Source organism: Globicephala melas, chromosome 3 (genome assembly GCF_963455315.2).
Source record: "Globicephala melas chromosome 3, mGloMel1.2, whole genome shotgun sequence".
In the NCBI taxonomy this organism is placed as follows: Eukaryota; Metazoa; Chordata; class Mammalia; order Artiodactyla; family Delphinidae; genus Globicephala; species Globicephala melas.
Window position 1 is genome coordinate 154,145,664 of NC_083316.1, and position 23,078 is coordinate 154,168,741.

Below are 23,078 nucleotides of genomic sequence, written 5' to 3' on the forward strand. Positions count from 1 at the left end.
TTTCTAGGAAGGCTCTTGCCCCAAACATTTGCAAGGTTGACTCCTTCTCTTTTAGGTCTCAGCTCACATTTTACCTCCCCAGAAAGACCTTCGCCTCTCACCCTAGTTGAAAGGTTTTTCCCTTTATTTTCTATCATTTAACCTATTTTGCGTCCCTGAATTTGTAGCATTTTGTAATTATGTTTGCTTCTGAGTTTGCTGTCTGTCTCCTCTTCTAGAACTGTGCTGTCCAAGGTAGTCACTAGCCACAAGTGCTACTGAAATGTAGCCAGTGCAACTGAGATGTGCTGTAAGTATAAAACACACGGTGGATCTTTAAGCCTCAGTGTAGAAAAGAATGCAAAATATCTCATTAGTAAGGTTTATACTGATTATATGTGTCAAAATGATAATATTTTGGCTATATTGGGATAAATTACTAAAAGTAATTTCATCTGTTTCTTCTCCGTTTTTTTAAACGTGTCTACTAGAACATTAGAAATTACACATGTGGCTTGCATGGCATTTCTATTGGACAGCGCTGCTCTAGAATGTCGCGTCTTGTGGGCAGGGACCTTGTTTGTCTTGTGCACTGTTTGTCTTGTGTGCACAAGAACAACACCAGCACCCAGAACAACGTTTGGCACTGATGATGCTGGGAAGCAGCTAGCCCGAATTTTTCAAGCCCCCGACCCCGCCCTCAGGCTCACCTTTCAGCCCATGTTTGAGGCAGTGCTCCATCACTACAAAGAACTGCTGCAAGGGGGCATGGTCTGCATCCAGGCTGCGGCCCAGGCTCAGGGCGGACTGGAGCAAGACCTTGATGCTGAGTTTCATCATGTGCATCAGGTTGACACGCTCCTCCATCATCTGGCACTTGGAAGCTGGAGGACAGAAGCGGGGACAGCTTCGTTAGTGGACTGAGTGTAGCCCGGGTTGAGGAGGCTGGACGCGGAACAATGGAGGCGGTCTGCTCGGAGCGCGGACGTGCGGGTAAACTGGAGATCGCAGCCAGCCGGGCCCTGACCCCAGGAGGTCACAGCCGCATGTGGGCGGCGGGGGCCTTGGGTCAGACTCTAGAGGCCTCTCCCAGGTAGCTCAGCGCGTTGCTACGGCGACGACCCTACCAAGAGTCTCCGCGAATGGTTCCTCCCACGCCCCCATTCCATTTTTGACTAATGGAAGGGCGCAAACTCCAGGAAGCCCTGCCCCAAGCTAGAAGGCTTGCTGGGAAAGTGCTCCACCCCCTCTCGTTCCTATTGGAGGAGTCCAGCTCGAGGCCACGCCCATGGAGCTAACGGGCGCCATTTTGACTTTTCAGCCAGGACGGAGGTAGCGGCTTCCCGGATTGGTTGGGTTGGTCCGCACACCGGCCACAGGGCTGTCTGAGCCGGTTGTTTTGCCTGATAGTGCCAGCCGGAGCCTTCGGGGAAGCATCAGTTCCTCAGTAATGGACTCAAATTTTCGTTGTTACCCATCTTTCGTCCACAATTAGTGGACAATTACGAGTTTTACACTTCTTTTGTAAATAAAACCGTTAGAATAAAATGAACTCAGCTGCTTTTCAACTCCATTAACCTTGTCACTTTGAGAGTAAAAGTTTGTAGTCAATATCAGATATCCATGACAAATTCTTACCAAGTGTCATCTCAAGCCCAGGAAACTGTCATTCGAGAAATTAATAATATAGACCCCAAACTATAACCTACTCCCGGCAGGAAAAATATCCCGGGCCAGCGCGCCCCTCTCTCCGCACCTGCGCCATCGTTCGGTCATTTAAATGGGTGGGGTGGGGTGGGGATCTTATTGTTTTAGTTTGCAGTTGTTCATTACAGATGTTAAGCAGCTTTTCATGTTTGTCTCCTAGTATTCCTTCTATGAATTGTCTGTTAAATCTTTTAACTTTCTTTGTTTGCCTTTGTTTTATTGGTCCATGTATTCTGGATATTAATCCTTTGTCTACCTGCTTTATTTCATGGGCAGTAAATAATATGGACATATAAATAGTTAAAAGAGCATATATATGTGTAGCTAAACCGAAAAGAATGATACTATGACTGTGAATTTATAATACAGGTATTAAGACTAGAGACAGCCTGGGACTGAAAATTCTAAATTCTCATCAAAACCCAAGAGGACAGCTGCTGGGAAAGAAAAATCGGCCTAAACCTTTCATCATGGTGTGGAAAAAGAAAAGTGGACTTTAAGTAAAGCATTTGGGTGGGAGTGGTATAATTATTTTTAAATTTTGAGAGAATCATATGTATTACATTTATAAATTTGAAAAGTTTAATGAAATGGATGATAGGCAAAGGGAATAGAAACTGTAAAACCCCAACAAGAAGAGGGAGAAATCCTGAATAGACCAATAACCACAGAAGCAATTTGTAAAGATTTATTCAAAGAAGATACCAATCCCCGGTCTAAAACGAAGTCTAGTGTTGTTCGAAGGGGAATACGTATGCAGGAAGTCCTGTGGAGGGCTAGGCAGGCCCAGATATTTTAAGGAAGTCGATTTCTAGATCCTCAAGTTTCACAGGCACTCTTTCTTCTTCCACTCTACAGAAGAACCACAATTCATTCCTTGTCCAATATCTTGTCCTCTTTTTAAAAAAATAAACTTATTTATTCATTTATTTAATTTTTGGCTGCATTGGGTCTTCACTGCTGCAGGCGGGTTTTCTCTAGTTGCTGAGAGTGGGGGCTACTCTGTTGCGGTGCGCAGGCTTCTCATTGCAGTGGCTTCTCTTGTTGCGGAGCATGGGCTCTAGGCACGCGGGCTTCAGTAGTTGTGGCACACGAGCTTCAGTAGTTGTGGCTCATGGGCTCTAGAGCGCAGGCTCAGTAGTTGTGGCGCGTGGGCTTAGTTGCTCCACGGCATGTGGGATCTTCCCAGACCAGGGCGCAAACCCGTGTCCCCTGCATTGGCAGGCAGATTCTTAACCACTGCGCCACCAGGGGAGCCCCCATATCTTCCTCTTGATGCACTGACCTGGGGTGCAGAAAGTCTCACACACCAAATGGAGGTGAAACCTCCTTTGATGATTAATCAAGTCACCCAAAACATGAAGAGCCTCCAGTCTCTCATTGCTTTGTTGAACTTAGTTAAACTCGGTCTTGGGAGAGAGGGTTGGTCTCCAGCCCTCTGCTGGGTATCCTGAATTTGGAGAGTTAAAAAAAAATTTCCCCCACAAATATGAATATATATAATTGTTTTCAGTCAGTCTCAACACTCATCCCTTGGATATGCCATTAACTTGATGGACACGTTCAATAAATTAAATGAGCCAAACTGAAGCTCCAAGTTTTTGATGAAAATGGATTTCAAGTACATGTAAACTAACTTTTAAATAATTAAGTAATTAATTAATTTTGGCCATATGGGACTTAGTTCCCTGACTAGGGATCAAACCCGTGTCCCCTGCAGTGGAAGTGTGCAGTCCCAACCACTGGACAACCAGGGAATTCCCTAAACACTTTTTGTCAAAAAATATTGTATTGGCAAGGTGTAATGAAATAAGCAATGTTTAGATATCCCCAACCATTTTGAGTGTTCTGAGTTAAACAGAATGAAAGAATTATAAGGCATAATTATCATCTGATAAGTTTTGATAAAGCCTTTTTTTGGGAACTTCCCAGAGGTAGAGAAATTTCTTTAATGTGACTAGGTTGTATCCTTTTGCAAGTAAGGTGATTTTCATTTGAACAAAATGAATATTTGAACAAAAATGAACAAAATTTTGACATTAGATCAATGTGATTTGGGGCACATAACTTAGAAGGAGTTCAAAAATTGAACAACATTACTATAACAAAACTGTCCATTTCATACCTGAGTCACTTTGCTGTACAGCAGAAATTAACATGACATTGTAAATCAACTATACTTCAATAAAACTTAAAAAAAAATTTGGTAGAATTTACCAATGGGGAAAAAAAACCTGTCCATTTCTATTTCTTATTTATATGAGCCAGATTTCTCAAGGATCACATCTATAAAAAATCAAAAAATAGGAATAAAATTGATTCTGAGTCCTATCACATTTTATCAGTAAATATATATATTCATCTACAAGTACATGCTAATGAAAAAACCAACACCAGCTCATGAAGAGAAGTAATTCCAAGAAAAATTTATGCATAATTACTTATAAAATTATATTTATATTCCTTTAATTAACTTAGCATTACTAATAATTCTAATGGTAATTTGTTCCAGAAGAAAAAAATTTTTTTTTAATTTATTTATTTTATTTATTTATTTTTGGCTGCATTGGGTCTTTGTTACTGAGCACAGGCTTTCTCTAGTTGTGGCGAGAGGGGGCTACTCTTCGTTGCGGTGTGTGAGCTTCTCATTGTGGTGGCTTCTCTTGTTGCAGAGCATGGGGTCTAGGCCCGTGGGATTCAGTAGTTGTGGCTCGCGGGCTCTAGAGTGCAGGCTCAGTAGTTGTGGTACATGGGCTTAGTTGCTCGTGGGATCTTCCCGGACCAGGGCTTGAGCCCATGTCCCCTGCATTGGCAGGCAGAGTCTTAACCACTGCACCACTAGGGAAGCCCAAGAAAAAATATTTTATATACTCAGCTTTAGTCACAAGAAAAGTTTATTACATTTTAATTAATTTACATATTTTTTTCTGAGATGTATGATAGGATGACCAATAAAAAAATTTAAAACATACGTAAGTGGATTGGAAATTCAAGTCCAAGGAATAAAAGGGAAAAATGTAAAAATTTCAAATATTAATTAACTTGTTATTTATTTTTAAGATGGATGGTAGTGTTATCAAATCATTAAGGTATTTATATACCACTTGATACACTTAAAAGAATGATATCATGGTTTTATTTTAAAAAGTCAATTTTACAATAAACCAGAAAATGTATTCTAAACTTTAAAATTATGATGAAGAATTTTATGTATCAACTTTAAAAGCTGAAGATTTTTTGGGGGGGGGGGTCATGTGAACAAAAAATGTGAAGACTAGTGCTTAAGGCAGTGGCTTCTACCATCGTTCCTGGGAACACAACAGTGTTCTGCAGCCATCTCATCCATCCCCTGGTTGGGTTAGTCACCTATTCCCATTTGAGCTCAATTTAGGGTCATGGAAAATTGGAGCTGGAAGGATCTTTAAGCTGTTTCATCTCTCAGTTTTATTAGCTTTGTGACCTTGGCTAAGCTGTTCACATCTCTAAGCTTTGTTAATAATAGTTCAACACAACACACAGAATGTCACAAAATTCCACACTTATTGAATTGCCAAGTAAATGGTCTGATCAGGGATCTCAACCTTGACTGTTGTAGAGGGGCTGGGCCTGTAACATAAAAGAGTGACCCAGTGAGGGGACAAGCTGGAGAGAACGTGCAGCCACCCTCTTGCTGGAGGAATGCTGATTGATCATATGTGCCAGATGGGAGTTTTCAGGAGAAGCTGGTGATCTGGATTTTTATGGAAAACCTGGTAATTGGCTAAAAAAATTTTAAATGCTTATAAAAGCATTTAAGTATAAACTATGCAGGAGAGAAAAAAATGCAACTACCAGCCACAAACATCTCAAAGGGCTGCTCTATACCTTTGGTGTAGAGAATAAGTATTCACTTCAGGGAGTGGATTCTACAGATGTTTTTTTGTTTTTTGATCGGGTTCTGAATTATAGAGAATTAACTAGATTCTTTATAAATTTGAGTTTTAGTTTTAGTTTTGATTAGCCCTTTGGTATCTTGAAAGATCTTATAATACAGTATGGTGCTACCCTGTACTGACAAAACCATTTTACACTTTCCTAATTTTCTGGAATTTTCACTTATCTCAATGGCTAACTTAAGGAGTTCAGCAATGTGAAATGAAAAAGTCATTGTACTTTATTTTGGAAGGAGCAATATCACTTGTGAAGAAGTGCTCTGACACATGGAAAAAAAATTTGCCACGGAAGACAACAGAGAAAGGCATAATACATATCACCTACCTAATGCCAAATATATATCTAAATACTTTAAAAATTAAAGAATGACTTCTTCAGTGAGTTTTGTTATTCATCCTTTAGGACAGGGGTCCCTATCCACCGGGCCACGGACCAGTACTGGTCTGTGGCCTGTCAGGAAGTGGGCCACACAGCAGGAGGTGAGTGGCGGGTGAGCGAGCGAAGTTTCACCTGTATTTACAGCTGCTCCCCATCACTTGCATTACCACCTGAGTCCTGCCTTCTGTCAGATCAGCGGCGGCACTGGATTGTCATAGGAGCACAAGCCCTACTGTGAACTGTGTATGCGAGGGATTTAGGTTGCATGCTCCTTATGAGAATCTAATGCCTGATGATCTGAGGCAGTGATGCTAGCGCTGGGGAGTGGCTGCAAATACAGATTATCATTAGCAGAGAGGTTTGACTGCACAGAGAACATAAACAATTGCTTGCAGACTCATATCAAAACCCTATCAGTGACTGGCAAGTAAAGACAAGCTCAGGGCTCCCACTGATTCTGCATTATCGTGAGTTGTATAATTATTTCATTGTATATTACAATGTAATAATAATAGAAATAAAGTGCCCAATAAATGTAACATGCTTGAATCATTTCGAAACCATTCCCCCCACCAAGTCTGTGGAAAAATTGTCTTCCATGAAACTGGTCCCTGGTGCCAAAAAGCTTGGGGACCACTGCTTTAGGAGGAGGCATTACTTTAAAAAGCACGATGTAGAACCCTGTGAGTGTATACTGTGGTTTGTGTGAAAACTGTGTGTATAGAGATGAAAGCACATGTTACATGCACAGGCACTCTGAAACACAGTAGGATTGGGGACAGTTTCTGGGAAGGAGGACTTATTCTACACTGAGTGTCCTTTAGTACAGTTTGATTTTTGTTTTTGTTTTACCATGTGTATTACCTTTAGAAAAAATACCAAAAAACCAAACAAGATAACTACAGAGAATGCAATCATTGTGGCAAGTTGTGCTACCAGACCCCACGTGGGATAACATTTTAAAACAAGTATTCAAAGCGTTCCACATTCCATGACATTCCACAGCTTTTTCCTTAAACCTGTATCACCAAAAAAATTTTATCTGGCAAGAGTGCTGCTAACATTCAGTCTCCGCTCCTTCACCACTCCCTCTGAATAATCTCTGTTCTCACTGCTTTTGTAAGCAGATAAGCAGATCAATGGAAAAGAGATGAAATGAGCCAGCCCTGACTGGAGCGGTGGCCACCATCTTCTCCTGACCTGCTTTTCTGAGGCCTCTGCAGAGCATGCTACCCAGGGTTCAGTTCCTTTCCCCCATCCCCACTCCTGTCCTACCTGATGGCTTCAAATCTGGGTTACTCTCGGAGTAACAGCTCATCCCAGCTATTCCCCACACTTCTGCCCTCAGTAAGCCATGTTCACAATTTTCACCAGATTTGAGTGGCAGTTATTTACTTAATATTTTCTTTAAATTGACTAATTAAAAATCCATATGTATATATTACAGCATTTTACTTATAAAATTATTTAAAGGCATCAAGGCATTGAGGTGATGTGACTAAGAGCACAGGCTTGAGAGGCAGCCTGGCTTGGTTCAAGTCCTGGCTCTGCCATTTCTAAGTAAACTTTGTCAAATTACTTCTCTTTAATGCAGTTTCCCTCTTTATAAATAGGGGATAACAACGGTACCTACCACGTGGGGCAGGCTATGTGGGCGGAGGCATGAAGTCAACCTCTCCCTCCCATGGCCCTAAGTGACAGCAATTTCCTGCAGGGATGCAGTCCCTATCTGGTTGGGTGGGTGAGAGGCTGCTGCCCAGTGCCTGCCTAACGTGCTGTGGCGCTGCCAGCCCGGGGCAGGCCAGTGCATACCTGGCCCTGCCCTGAGAGTCAGACAGCATAACCCCAACCCTCCCTGCGGCAGCACTGGTCATGCAGCGTGGTCAGGGAGGGGTGGGGAGAAGCCCTAGGGCAGTTCAAGTGGAACAGAGCGGCCAAGAACCTGTCCCAGGAAGACAGTGGAAGATGGGACCACACAAAAGCCGGCTCCAAGGCCCCCACACATGCTCCTTTGTCCCATCAGACTTCACTTAATACAAATTCAAAGATAAAATTAGTAAGAATTTCTATCATGGGGCACTTCTGAGTACCTGGCCGTGCACAATCACACTGATTAAAGCCTGCATTGATTGCATATCATGAAGCCAGTTCAGCAATCACCTAGGATTATTGTGAAGATTAAATGAACTAATGTATGTACAGACCTAAGACTAATATCTGGCACCTAGGAAGCACAATATAAATGCTGGGTATTATTTATAGCATTACCATAAATAGAAAACAAGTATTTTTCAAATATGCATTTGTTCAACAAATATTTATTATTCTGTGCTAGGCACAGTTCTAGGCACTGGCACATTTTATTTATCACCGAACAGCTAACATGTATTATTTGCTTACTAAGAAGGCTCCAGAAGACCCCATGCCTTGACTCTCAGGACTGACCACCAATGGTGGGCATACAGTCAAACATCCATTGATGCGTGTAAAGGTAGCGAGCTAGTGGCAACTAGATTCCTGAGTTAAACAGGCTCCTTCGTTACCTTCTAGTCTACTTTCTATCGCCAAAGAAATATTGTTTTCTATCTCGTCAGATTTTAAACTTTCCTCAGTAATCTTCCTTAACCAATGAAACTGTCACAATCCACTATCCTTGTGCCAGTGCTGACTTCTACATCAAATATACATTGGACAGGATGGAATCAAGAAACCTCAAAGGCAGGGACTTCCCTGGTGGTCCAGTGGTAAAGAATCTGCCTTCCAATGCAGGGGACGCTGGTTGGATCCCTGGCTGGGGAACTAAGATCCCACGTGCTACGGGGCAACTAAGCCCGCACGCCTCAATGAGAGAGCCCCCATGCTGCAAACCACAAAGCCCTGGCACCCTGGAGCCTGCGCGCCACAACTAGAGAGAATCATGTGCGCCTCAGTGAAGATCTCAAGTGCTGCAACTAAGACCTGACGCAGCCAAAAAAATAAAGTAAAATAAATATTAAAAAAGAGTACTTGTTAAAAAAAAAAGGAACCTCAAAGGCACACTATAATATAATGCTTCTTAGAGAGCACTCCACAGTCTTTAGTGAACTCTGCCCCACAGCACTTTGTGTGATGAAAATGTTCTCACTGCACAATCCAATACAGTAGCCACTAGCCACGTGTAGACTACTGAGCACTTCAAATGTGGCTGTTGTGACTGAGGAAATGAATTTTTAACATTTAAACATCACATGTGGGTAGTGGCTACTGTATTGGTTGGCACAGCTCTAAATATCTGGCTTTACAGGGCTAAGTCACACTCTAAATATCATAATCATTTAATGTTTCCGTTCTCACTCATTTGCTAAAACTCTGTTATAGATGACAAAGGCTTAAAAGGACTATAAGAGATCATTGGGTGAACCACAAAATTCCTATTTAACAGGCTGGGAAATGTGATGACTTTTCTGCATGACACAGCTAGTTGGTTGTAGAGCTCACCTGGAACCCTCGCCCCCTTAATTCCGCCTTGGTGCTTTGACTCCCCGGTGAGTCGGGATGCGCCGTCAACAACTGGAGGTGTGAGCCAGGATGGCATTTTGAGATTTAAAGCAGAGAACAGTACGGTTTCATTTCTTAAGTAAGTCCTTTAAAAATTAATAAGGACTACCTAAGCTTAAACTCGTACATTTTAAAGTATAAAGTTCACCAGTGAGAATAAGAATGCTGCCTGGGGAACGCAACTAGAAGTGAAGTCGCCCCGATCTCAGTCCACCCACGTCCACGTATTTATCTCGGCATGGATACACGGTATAAAGAAAACAGACGAGTAGTTAGGCGAGTTAACAGGATGTTTTTTTAACAACCTAACAGGCTGAGTCTGTTAAGCGCCCTTGCCAGCCTGGCTCCCACAGTAAAACGACCACCCATCCCACAGAAAGCTCGTAGGTCGCGCCGAGCCGAAGCCTACCTGCGCGCGCCGCGCCGTCCGCGCCGCCCGCGCCGCCGTCCGCGCCGCCCAGGCCAGCGGCCGCGCGCAGCGCGCTGCCGCAGCTCGCCGACAGGTTGCCAGTGGCCCTCCGCGCCAGGGTCAGGATGGGCGCCGACCAGCCTTCCGCCGCCGCACGCGGCTTCGCCACCCTCCGCAGTTCGCCTGGGCCCGGCAGCTGGCTCCGGTCCACGATCTCAAACTCTTCTCCCGGCTCCGGCTCCGGCTCCGGCTCCTGCCCCGCCCGGGACCGGTCTTCCCCGTCGGCCATCTTGGTCTTGTCACGTGGCCCCGGGAGGCAGCGGACTCGGCGCGGGCGGGCGCTTTGCCCTTGCTGCTAGTTTTTCGTGTTCGCGACGGGCTTTCCTCTTTATCGCCCTCCTTTCTTTTCTGTCATTTTAAAAAAGCTCGGGAAAGTGCAAATCATAAGGAGCACCTACGTTCTCATCACCTGGGAGGACTTGTTTTCGTGGAATTTATTCTTGGGCTTTCTCCTTTTGTTGTGGTGCATCCAGCCTGGCTTGGGCACAGCCCACGTGGCCGTAGTTTTTTTTGTGTGACACTATTTCCTCTTTTTCATTTTCATTTCATACTTTACTTCTCCTTAGTGATTTTTCTGCAGCAGTTTTCAGAACAAGCCCTAAAAGAGCGGGTAACGAAGCTGTGGGACAGGTGAGGCAGGAAAGAAGGACTTTTTTTTTTTAATAACTAAAATCTACAACTTGGCAGGAAAGAGCACACTATGGTGGACTGGGAATCAGAAGATCCGGACTCTGCTATTAATTAGTTAAATGGTGGTAATAATAAAAATAATAAAACCAATTAAGGAGCACATGGCAGACGAGAATAATTGTGATGACTATCCGTTACTCAACTATGTGGCTTGGGCCAGACGCTCGCAGCAACTAGAGAAAGCCTGTGCGCAGCAGTGAGGACCCAACACAAACAAAAATTTAAAAAAATAAATTAAAAAAAATTTAAGTTGCAGATATTTAGAAATCAAAAAATTTTTACATTAAAATTTGGATATTGGCCTTCTCTTGAGACATAAGAAGTCTTTTGCAACTCCGTATATTCTCTGATGGCAACAAACTGGTGGATTGGATGTTGGCTGCCCTTTTTTAAAAATTTTTTTTAATTAAAAAAATTTTTTTATCAGTGTAGTTGATTTACAATGTTGTGTTAGTTTCAAGTGTACAACGAAGTGATTTAGTTATACATATGTGTATTCTTTTTCAGATTCTTTTACAATTTAGGTTATTACAGAGTATTGAGTAGACTTCTAAGTAGGTAGGTCCTTATTGATTATCTATATATAGCATTGTGTATATATGTTAATCCCAACCTCCTAATTTATTCCCCCCCCTTACCCTTTGGTAACCATACGGTTTTTTTTGTTTGTTTTTTTAAATTTATTTTGGCTGCGTTGTGTCTTTCTTGCTGCATGTGGGCTTTCTGTAGTTGCAGCGAGTGGAGGATACTCTTCATTGTGGTGTGTGGGCTTCGCATTGCGGTGGCTTCTCTTGTTGCGGAGCACCTCTCGGCACGCGGGGCTTCAGTAGTCACAGCACGCCGGCTCAGTAGTTGTGGCTCATGGGCTTAGTTGCTCCGTGGCATATGGGATCCTCCTGGCCCAGGGGTCGAATCCATGTCCCCTGCATTGGCAGGCAGAGTCTTAACCATTGCGCAACCAGGGAAGTCACCATAAGTTTGTTTTCTGACTCTGTGAGTCTGTTTCTATTTTGTAAATAAGTTCATTTGTATCACTTTTTTAGATTTCACGTGTAAGTGATATCATATGATATTTGTCTTTGTTTTACTTCAATTAGTATGATAATCTCTATGTCCATCCATGTTGCTGCAAATGGCATTATTTTATTTTTATGGCTGAGTAATATTCCATTGTATATATGTACCACATCTTCTTTATCCATTCATCTGTTGATGGACATTTAGGTTGCTTCTATGTCTTGGCTGTTGTAAATAGTGCTGCAATGAACATTGGGGTACATGTATCTTTTTGAAGTATGGTTTTCTCCAGGTATATGCCCAGGAGTGGGATTGCTGGATAATATGGTATTGGGTTGGCCAAAAAGTGCCTTTGGTTTTTAAGTAAAAATAAAAGACACTTTTTTCATTTTCACCAAGAACTTTATTGAACAACATAGTCACCCGTTTGTTCCACTACCCTCTGCCATTTTTCAGGCAACTTCATAATTCCATCTTCCCAAAACTTTTATCTTTTTGAGCAAAGAACTGTTCCAGGTACCGTTTACAGTCTTCCAGGGAATTGAAATTTTTTCCATTAAGAGAATTTTGTAAAGACCGAAATAAATGTAAATCCGAAGGTGCAATGTCTGGTGAATACAGCGGATGGATCAGAACTTCCCAGCCAAGATGTGACAGTTTTTGCCTGGTCATCAAAGAAACATGTGGTCTTCCATTATCCTGATGGAAGATTATGAGTTTTCTGTTGACTAATCCTGGATGCTTTTCGTCGAGTGCTGCTTTCATTTGGTCTAATTGGGAGCAGTACTTGTTGGAATTAATCGTTTGGTTTTCCAGAAGGAGCTTATAATAGAGGACTCCCTTCCAATCCCACCATATACAAAACATCACCTTCTTTGGATGAAGACCGGCCTTTGGTGTGGTTGGTGGTCGTTTATTTCACTTGCCCCACGATCTCTTCCAATCCACATTATTGTACAGTATCCACTTTTCATCGCCCTTCACAATTTGTTTTAAAAAACAGAACTTTTCCATTATGTTTAAGTAGAGAATCGCATGCGGAAATATGGTCAAGAAGGTTTTTTTCGCTTAACTTCTGTGGAACCCAAACATCAAAGCGATTAACATAACCAAGCTGGTGCAAATGATTTTCAATGCTTGATTTGGATATTTTGAGTAGGTAGGCTGTCTCCCGCGTGGTATAATGTTGATCTCAGTTAATGTCTCGATTTGATCGCTATCAACTTCAACTGGTCTATCTGACCGTGAAGCATCATCCAGTGAGAAATCTCCATCATGAAACTTCGCAAACCACTTTTGACATGTTCGATTGTTTCGAATGAAGTTAAAGACAACTAAGTGCTACTAGAGCCATCTTACAGAAAAAACTGAAAGAACATTTTGGCCAACCCAATAGCTCTATTTTTAGTTTTTTTAAGGAACCTCCATACTGTTCTCCGTAGTGGCTGTACCAATTTACATTCCCACCAACAGTGTAGAAGCGGGTTCCCTTTTCTCCACACTCTCTCCAGCATTTATTGTTTGTAAATGCCTGCCCTTTTAGAAGCCAGGTCCTTCTGGCATCTTGGTCTAGCTCCTTTAACTAGTTTTTATGATCTGTCTGGTCCCTAGAGGCCAGTTATTTTCTGTGGGGAGAGTGGGGTGGGGAGTGACTGAGGAATTTGTGGGCTTGCTGTTTGAATTTTCACAATGTTTGAGGGGATGCTACTAGTCTTTACTGGAATAGGGTAGACGGGGTATTAGGTAGTCTGGAAGAACTGTCTGGATCCTTCATTACTTTCCAGTGTCGCTGGACAATCATGTAGGTGAAAAGCTTGTTTATAATGATCAGAGGCTGGAACCTAATTCCATTTTGCATAAAAACATAAACTTTTTGGGGGGAGTAGTTTTAATATTCTGTCGGGCTAGGTTATGCTGCAGTAACAAATAACCCCCAAATCTTCGTGGTTTAACATAACAGAAATCTTTTTCTTATCGAGATATTGAATATAGTTTGCTGTGCTATACAGTAAATCATTGTTATTTATCTGTTTTATATATGTAATGTGTATCTGTTAATCCCATACTCCTAATTTATCCCTCCTCCTGCTTCTCCTGTGGTAACCATAAGTTTGTTTTCTATGTCTGTGAGTCTGTATTTGTTTGTACATAAGTATATTTGTACTATTTTTTAGATTCCACATATAAGTGGTATCATATAATATTTGTTTTTCTCTGTCTGACTTACTTCACTTAGTATTATAATCTCTAGGTCCATCCATGTTGCTGCAAATGGTAATATTTCACTCATTTTTATGACTGAGTAATATTCTATTTTATATATATATATATCACATCTTCTTTACCCATTCATCTGTTGATGGACACTTAGGTTGCTTCCATGACTTGGCTATTGTAAACAGTCCTGCTATGAATATGGGATACACGTATCTTTTCAAATTAGAGTTTTTGTCTGTTCTGGATATATGCCCAGAAGAGCATTTTAACAAATGCCTTCTGTATGGTTGGACCTAGTCCTTTTCTCCTCTCTTCTCAGACTTGTTTCTCGTGTCTTGGATTTCATTGGTCTGCTGCCTCCTGCTGAGTGTGATTCCTTCCTCTGCCCATTGCCATCACTCTCAATTAAAAAAAAATCTTTTGGAGGATTCTCAGACTCCATCTCTCAAATCAGGCCCTGCCCGTCTATGCCCAGTACCACTGCCTGAGTGGATTCTTGACTGGTTTGTAGTCACTCTCCAGGACACCTCCTTGTGCCTTGCAGCTTTACTTCCTCCATCTGTTCTAGACACCTCAGCCAAGGACTTCCAAGACCCAGGGCTGATCCTTTCACCTTCCTGCTTTCAAATCTCCCTTTGCTTCCCTGTGGCAGGAGGCTTTGTCTTGTCTATGTGCTGCAGTTGCAGATTGCTCATTTTCTCCTTGGTGTGGACTAGAGATTGAGTTTTGCAGCATCCCAGGAGGTTTGTGTGACTTGATTGAGACCAAAGTGGTAGCCAAAGAGATGGATCCTTGTGGCTTCATTGGGATTGTGAGTTGGCCTATCAGTAGGGAGCACTTTACTAATTTTGTCTCATATGTATATATTTTGTACACTTTGACTTGCATTTCATAATCTAGGAGAGTTTCACTATCTGGACATAATTGGTACCCTGGAGTCATTTTTCTGAACAATGCAATATGAAGCACACACCATTGGCTATGGTCTTCTGCCGTAAGTGTTTACCTACAAACAAAACAAGCTTTTAGAACAGCACTGTCTGATAGAACCCTTGGATGTAAATGTTTTAGATCTGTGCTGTTCTGTATGGTGGCCAGGAGCCACAGGTGGCCACTAAGCACTTGCAATGAAGCTTGTGTGACTGGGTTTTAGGAAACCTAGGGGAGAAAGGAAGAAGGGAGACAGCACCTGTAGTAAACAGTGAGACACTCCTAGAAGGGGAAGCATCCCCTGGACCAGGTGGAACAGGCAACCCTGATAAGACTGGAACTACCTGCTGGAAAGACTTCTTTTTGTCAGTTGGGAACATTTGAATATGGATTGCATATTAGATATTATGGAATTATTGTTAATTTTGTTCAATGTGATAATGGGTTGTGGGTATGCCCGAAAACGCCTTTATTTTTTAGAACTGATTTAGAGTATCAAGTGGTAACATCTCATGATGTCTGTAATTAACTTTAAAATACTTCAGCACAAGAAAATATTTGGTGCAAACATGGCAAGATGCTGACAGTTTTGATATCTAGGTAATGAGTGTAGGAGAGTTATTATGTATTCTCTCTACTTTTCTGAATGTCTGACTTTTCATAATAAAAAGTAAAAAGATATATAAAAAAGTGAATCCATATGAAATAGAAGCCAATATTTCATACAGACTGCAAAATCCTAGGGAGTTTCCTGGTGGTCCAGTGGTTAGGAATCAGCGCTTTCACTGCCGTGGAGCCAGGTTCAATCCCTGGTCAGGGAACTAAGATCCCGCAAGCTGCACAGTGTGGCCACAAAACAAAAGGACTGAAAAATCCTTACAAAAGGCTTGACTGAGATTTTATTTTGAATAATGAAAACAAAAATAAGTTACCTTTATCATATATTTATCAAAATTTAGAATGTGTTTGCAACCATGTGCTATTTTTATAATGAGTAAAGAATGAATAAGTGCTAATTTTTTTTGCACAATTTTTCTGAAGAAAATCACATTATATACTTTATTCATTTCACATCTGACTCACAGTGGAGTCAGAAAGAGGGTCCAAAAATATTTAGGCCTCATATTTTTTCTCAAGGCCTCTTTAATCCTGCGATAGATAAACCATACCTTATTTTGGCTACCTTTTCATTTTATTTGTATCTCTTTTCATGTAGCTAGTACTCAAGCTAGTTGGCCCAAAGTGGAAAAGTAATTATCCCATTCACCATGCTGTCATCCTTCTAGATATTTTTGTGGGATGTCTCATACGAAAAAACAAGCTACTTTGCAATATTATTACTCTATGTTTGAGCCCATCTAAGCTCACTCTTCCCTTTTTATATGTTCTAAATTTACTATTTTTTTCAACCATTCTGTTTTGAAGCTCCTGCTGGATCAGCAGCATTGGTTTTCTTTTCTGCCGATATTATGTGTCAGTGGCTTTGTGTGGGATTGGGTGGGACTTGAGCATCACTTTTGTTTACTCTGTGAAATCTTGCATCGTGTGCAGATTTACAGCTTCACTGTACAATTGATTTGCATTGTAGACATCTGACACTCAGCTAGAGACTGGCTAGCCATTGGCCCAGTACATGAGGTGTGATGCTTTGGGGTTCAGCAGGAAATGAGCTTTGAGTAGGGATGGATTTTATAAGTGGTAATATATTTTATAAATGATAATATTAATATACTCATTAGTGAATATTTTAACATTATCAAGACTTCTGCTTCTCTGAATGGCCTTGTAACTGCAGGGACTTGGGTAAAATATCCTCAGGTGATGAGTTTAGAACTGTAGAACCTGTTGTGGTGGTTGGTTGTAACTGAATGGGATGTAGGTGCTGTTGCTGAGATGGTATCAAAGTATGGCAGTTGAAGGGGTAGCCAACTGAAAGGAAAACTCAGTATTCCTACTCTCAGTACTTCTGACACTAACTGCCCAGAGTTAGTGCAGATCCCACAGGGTAAGGACTCACTCCTACAGGACTGTTCCCTCAATTCAGATGCCAATCTAGGCCTCCAGTGAACTGAGTCCCCCTAAGACTGATATCATCATTAATGTACAAACTCAGGTTGTCTCTCCAGGGCAAGATGAGCTAACAGACCCCCAAGCCATGGACCACCTGGCTAGAGAATTTCAAACTGGAGACATCCTGACCCCTGAAATTATGATTAAGAAATGTCACAAGACGATGATTAATCCCAGCTTCTTTGTTCTTCCCCTTCAAAAACACCCCAACTCAAAGATCAGGTTGGAGTGGATCTGAGGCTTGTCTCCCACTCCCTTGCTTGATGCCCTGCAAATAAACCCTAACTTTGCTGCAAACACCTGCTGTCGGAGTTTGGCTTTCTGTGCTGTGGGCATAAGAGCCCTTGCTTAGTGACACAGGTACTTCTGACTGACCAGCTATAAATAGGCAGTTCCCACAACCCCCTCCTCAGGTTTCATAACTTGCTAGAATGACAGAACTGAGGAAAATGCCTAACTTAACTATTACTGTTTATGGTAAAGATATAACTCAGAAACAGCCAAATGGAAGAGATGCATAGGGCAAGGTATGTGGGAAGGGGCATGGAGCTTCCATGCCATCTCTGGGTGCATTACCCTGTCAGCACCTTGATGTGAACCCTGTTGTTTAGGGTTTTAATGTAGGTTCAATTACATGATTGATTATTGACCATAGGTGATTGAACTCAATCTCTAGCTCCTTCCCCCTCCCAGGAGGTGGGGGTGGGGTGGGCATGAAAGTTCCAACTCTCTAATCACAGGGTTGGTTCTTCTGGCAACCAGCCCTTATCCTCTAAGGGTCACCTCATTAGCATAAATTCAGGTATGTTTGAAAGGGGCTTATTAGGAATAACAAAAGATGCTCCCATCTCTCTTTCATTCAGGAAATTACAAGAGTTTTAAGAGCTCTGTGCTGGGAACCAGGAGTAGAGATCAAATATAACTTTCTTATTATGTATCACAGTTATTTATGAAAATAATCGTATTAATTAAAAATAGATAGCTCACTTATAAAAAAGTTAACCAGAGTATTTGCATAATGAATTTGCATAATGTGTCCCTAAGGGAGAGAGCCCTCCTTATGTCAATGAGTGACCTGTCCTTTCCCTGCTTGGCACCTTGCAGTCACCATGGAACAGTGGAGAGAATCTTGAGTGCAGCCCAGCTCATGCTTGCGGAGGAAATACCAAGGGCCAGAAAGGTGGGCTTTAAAGCCCCTGCCAGAGACTTCAAAAACAATGGACTTTCTGTTTTGTTAACATTTTTCCATAACATCATATAAATTTACCTAGTACTCTCCCCTGCCCCACATTTTATTATGAAAAAATTTAAACATAGAGTACGTATAACACCATGTCTATGTATTTATCCCTGTGTCCATCCATTAATCCAGCTTATTTTTTGATGTACTTCAAAGGAGATTCCAGATCCTAATACTTAAAAAACCTTTTTATCTAGAAATAATTTCAATCTTAAGAAAAGTTGCAAAGAATAAAGATAGCACAGAGTACAACTGTATACCCTTTACCCAGATTCACCTGTGCTTAACATTTCACTCTATATGCGTTATCATTTGCATGTGCTGTCTCTCTATCTGTATTTATATATGTACATTTTTACCCTGAACGTTTTTGAGGGTATATTACATACATTATGACCTGTTACACTTAAATCCTTCAGGATATATTTCTTAAGAACTGGGATATTCTCTTACATAACCATGGTAAAGTTAACCATATTTAACACTGAACATTTATATCAATTCCTAACTTAAAAAAATGATTGTACAGGGACTTCTCTGGTGGTCCAGTGGTTAAGAGTCCACCTTCCAATGCAGGGAGCGCGGGTTCGATCCCTGGTTGGGGAACTAAGATCCCCCATGCTGCATGGCAACTAAGCACTTGCACTGCAATGAAGAGTCCGCGTGCAGCAACAAAAAAGGATCCCACATGCCGGCAATGTGATGTAGCCAAGTTAATTAATTAATTAAAAAAATGGATCACACAACATTGTATGGATGTTATTGAATGAAAGTTTGTGTGCCCGATGCACAGTGAAGCCAAACAAACTGAAATGTTGGAGTTTGGAGCAGAGAAAGGTTTATTGCAGGGCTGAGCAAGGAGAATGGGTTACTCCTAAACTCCTCAAAGTGTTTCAGCAAAGTATTTTTTAAAAATTAATTAATTTTATTTTATTTATTTATTTTTGGCTGCGCTGGGTCTTTGTTGCTGAGCGCAGGCTTCTCCTAGTTGCGGTGAGTGGGGGCTACTCTTCCTTGCGGTGCACGGGCTTCTCATTGCAGTGGCTTCTCTTGTTGCAGAGCATGGGCCATAGGCGCGCGGGCTTCAGTAGTTGTGGCTCCCAGGCTCTAGAGCGCAGCCTTAGTAGTTGTGGCACATGGTCTTAGTTGCTCCGCGGCATGTGGGATCTTCCCTGACCGACCAGGGCTCGAGCCAGTGCCCCCTGCATTGGCAGGCGGATTCTTAGCCACTGTGCCACCAGGGAAGTCCTCAGCAAAGCATTTTTAAAGGCAAGGTGTGGGAGGGGCATCCCAGGGTATGTGATCAGATAGTGTACAATCCTCTGATTGGTTGATGTAACAAGGTGGTTAATGTTATCAGTCCTTAGGCTCCTGAAGTTCTGGGGGCTGCTATGTGCTCATGATCATCAAGTAATTAATTGCTTCCATTCCCTGGTGACTTTAACATCTGAAAAACTAAGGAAATATTCATCACGTGCATCAGATACTATTATCTGGGTACTTCAGAGAGGAGCTAAAGCAGAGGATATGGGGGAGGGGTCTGTTCCCATAAGTTCCAGCTCAGTTACATGGAGGTATCTTCATTTATTTTATCAATTCCCTATTGTTGGATATGTGGATAGTTTCCTAATTTTCAATATTTAAATACCGCTCTATCTTTGTGTACTTATCTCCTAGATAATTTTCTGGGAATGGAATTTTGGGTCAAAATATTAACATTTAAAAAAATCTTGATTTGCAGTAGATTGTCAAATGAAGATTGTACACTTCTACCAAGAAGTTATGAAAATGTTCACTTTCCTCCATCTTTCCAACACTAGATATTTATCAGCCTTTAGAAAAGTGGGCCAATTTGATAAATGAGAAAGATGTCTCATTTTAAGTTGCATTTCTTTGATTATTAAGTATAGATGCACTGTTAATTGCATGCCCAATATCAATTCCCTCTTCTTTTTTGCTAGTTGAATGCTGATTTTGTTAGTAGGCTAAGCCCTACATGGGATACTCATGTTTATTACCTCCCTGGTAGCCAGGGGTGCCATGCGGCATAGTTCTGACCAATGAGCTGTAACTGATGTATTGGGGCTTTTGGGAAGTCTTTTGCTTTTCCTGATAAGTGGGAAAACCTATGACATTTATCATGTTTGTCTATGTATTCATCAGCTGATTATCCACTTCCTTGCTCTTTCTTTCCTGCCTTGAATGTAGACATGATGCCTGGAGCTATGGCAGCTATTTTGGCATCATAATGTGACAAGCATGAGGGAATAGTCAAGTAAATAATTCTATTTGTTTAAGCCACAGTAAATCTCTTACTTGCAGCTGCAAGTATTTCTAAGTGATGTATACCTAGTGAACCTGAACTTCATTTTGTGTGCTAGTTGCACAGTTTGTTTACTGCTGTATGATAATCCTTGGTTTGCCTGTCTGGCTCCTCTCTATAGTGGGAGCTCCTTGAGAAAAAGGACCACCTGACAATAACACTCACTTCTGTATGGCAGAGCAGACACAGATTGAGTGCTTATTAAGCGTGTCTTGAAGGAATGAATGATATCATTTAATTCCATATGCAAATTATTTTTATTTATTTTTGCGGTACGCAGGCCTCTCACTGTTGTGGCCTCTCCTGTTGCGGAGCACTGGCTCTGGACGCGCAGGCTCAGCGGCCATGGCTCATGGGCCCAGCCGCTCCGCGGCATGTGGGATCTTCCCAGACCGGGGCACGAACCCGTGTGCCCTGCATCGGCAGGCAGACTCTCAACCACTGCACCACCAGGGAAACCCTATTTTTATTTTTAAAAATTATTATTTTTTATTTATTTGGCTGCATCGGGTCTTAGTTGCAGCATTCAGGATCTTCATTGTGGCATGTGGGATCTTTCGTTGTGGTGTTCAGGCTCTCTAGTTGTGACGCATGGGTTCTAGAGCACGCGGGCTTAGTAGTTGCAGTGCACAGGCTTAGTTTCCCTGCAGCATGTGGGATCTTAGTTCCCCGACCAGGGATTGAACCCCTGTCCCCTACATTGGAAGGCAGATTCTTAACCACTGGACCACCAGGGAAGTCCCCCATATGCAAATTATTTTAGAAATGGAGAGTCCAGGATGGATATTTACTTGTTAGGGTAGATGGCTCCTCCAGGTCATTTCCTGAACCAGTATTCTCAAACACTTTGGTCTTTTTACTCCTTTATCAGTATGAGAGATTCCCATTCTCTAAGGCTGTGCCTCCTAATCTTTTTCATATCATGACTCACTTAGAACATGATAATGTTTGTTGTACAACACAGCATTGTAAATGGATGGAGGGCTTTTTGCTGCAGAAGTAGCACTTGGGGAGTCTGGCTTCTCCAGACTTCACTGGGTCACTCCTGGGCCAAAAGCATCAGCATCTCTGAACAGCTAATTGCCCAATAGCTTCACCAGTCTGGAAGCTCTGCTCTGCTCTAAGGAGAGGTGAAGGCTGTTCTACTTCCCAGTGAGAAATATCATGAATACTTTAAAATTTATGCCAAAAGAAAGACATACACGACTATGTAACAAATATCAATGTTTGGCTCCATCTAGAGGTCTAAAATGGATTTGCGTTTCTAACAATCCAGGATTTGACAGTTTGCATCCATCCATCCATTCTTACCCACCCGCTTATCTTTATCCATCCTCCAATTCATCCATATCCATCCTCCCATCCATCCATCCATTCATCCTCCCATCCAACCTTCAATCCATTCATAGCCATTTTTCCATCCATGTAGCCATCACAGTCTACAAGGCCCTATGTGATCTGATACCTGAGAATCTTTCTGATCCCATTTTGTATCATTATATGTGGATTTGTTAAGTTATACATGATTTTTTTGTTGCTTAAACACATCAAGCTTATTCTTTGCATATGCTTTTCTCCCTCTGCTTGGAATGATTTTTCTCCCAGGCTTAGCCTTACTGACTTTTGATCATCATCCTTCGTATCCAAGCTCAATTCAACTTTTCAGAGAGACCTTCCCTAATCACCCTAAAATATATACCTCTTCCAGCCTCCAGTCCTTCTTTGTCACTTCACACAGTTTTACTTCCTTCATAATATTAATACTTATGACGTTTTCAGACATTTTCCTGTTTTTTTGGTATTTTTTTTTGGTATTGTTTCCTCCCCTCACTGGAACGTAGCTCCGAGGGAAGCTTATTTCTCTTGTTTACTGTTGTATCCCCAGTGCTCAGAACAAACTACCCCCATATGTTAGTGATTTTAAACAACAAAAAGTTATTGTTATTTCATGCTTATATCACACAGCCACCTCGATTGGCAGAGTTGTCCTCTGTTCTTCTCACTTAGAGTTCTCCCAGTTGGCTGAGAGCCCCTAACTCTGGAACTTCCTTTATTACCTCCGCAGGAGGAAGGGAACAGAGAGAAAAGTGACCAAGTGACCTGCTCCTACAGGCTTCCTCACAGAAGTGAGCCATGCTCTCCTGCTCATATTTCATCTGTGAGAGTGGATGCATGGCCATGCCTAAATTCAGGGGTGTGGGAAATGCAATCGCATCATGCGCCTAGAAGAACCAGAACTGGAGGTGACCAAGACCGATGATTTCCACCTTAGTGAGACAGGCAAACAAGAAGTGCCATGAGGGGCTCTGCTAGAAGGGGTAGCAGAGCACAATACCTCCTGATCCACAGAGGAGCCAGTGGTCACCCTCTTGGGCAGTGGTGGGGAAGTGCCAAAAAGGATGCACAGGGAGCTAATATGGCCTGAGTTTTGAAAGACGAGCAGTTGCTCACCTCCGTCAGAGCTGGGGGTAGGCAGAGGAAGCAGTCAGAGTAAAGCACAGAGGCCTGTAATAGCTCTAAGACCTGCAACTTGTGAAGAATGGGATGTGGGCTTTGACTGATGGAATGGGTAACGGTGGGTCTGGAAA

At 42.0% G+C, this 23,078-nt stretch overlaps 1 protein-coding gene and 1 long non-coding RNA gene across 3 annotated transcripts in view; one reads left to right on the forward strand and one right to left on the reverse strand.

Moving 5' to 3' along the window:
• The window catches only part of RUFY1 (RUN and FYVE domain containing 1), a 56,011-nt gene extending 45,763 nt beyond the window's left edge, over positions 1–10,248 (reverse strand). Inside the window, exons 1-2 of one of the 2 annotated variants that reach the window (XM_030844713.3) lie at positions 9,944–10,247; positions 690–863 (exon numbers count right to left, since the gene is read on the reverse strand). In XM_030844713.3, coding sequence (XP_030700573.1) covers positions 690–863; positions 9,944–10,232 — 463 coding nt within the window. In that variant the 5' untranslated portion in view covers positions 10,233–10,247. Of the gene's footprint in view, positions 1–689; positions 864–9,943 lie in introns of both variants that reach the window. The other variant, XM_060296728.2, reaches the window with a different exon arrangement.
• The window catches only part of LOC132597129 (uncharacterized), a 35,602-nt gene continuing 22,561 nt past the window's right edge, over positions 10,038–23,078 (forward strand). The window contains exons 1-2 of the long non-coding RNA XR_009563521.2: positions 10,038–10,633; positions 11,201–11,251. This is a non-coding gene — a long non-coding RNA (uncharacterized lncRNA). The remainder of the gene's footprint in view (positions 10,634–11,200; positions 11,252–23,078) is intronic.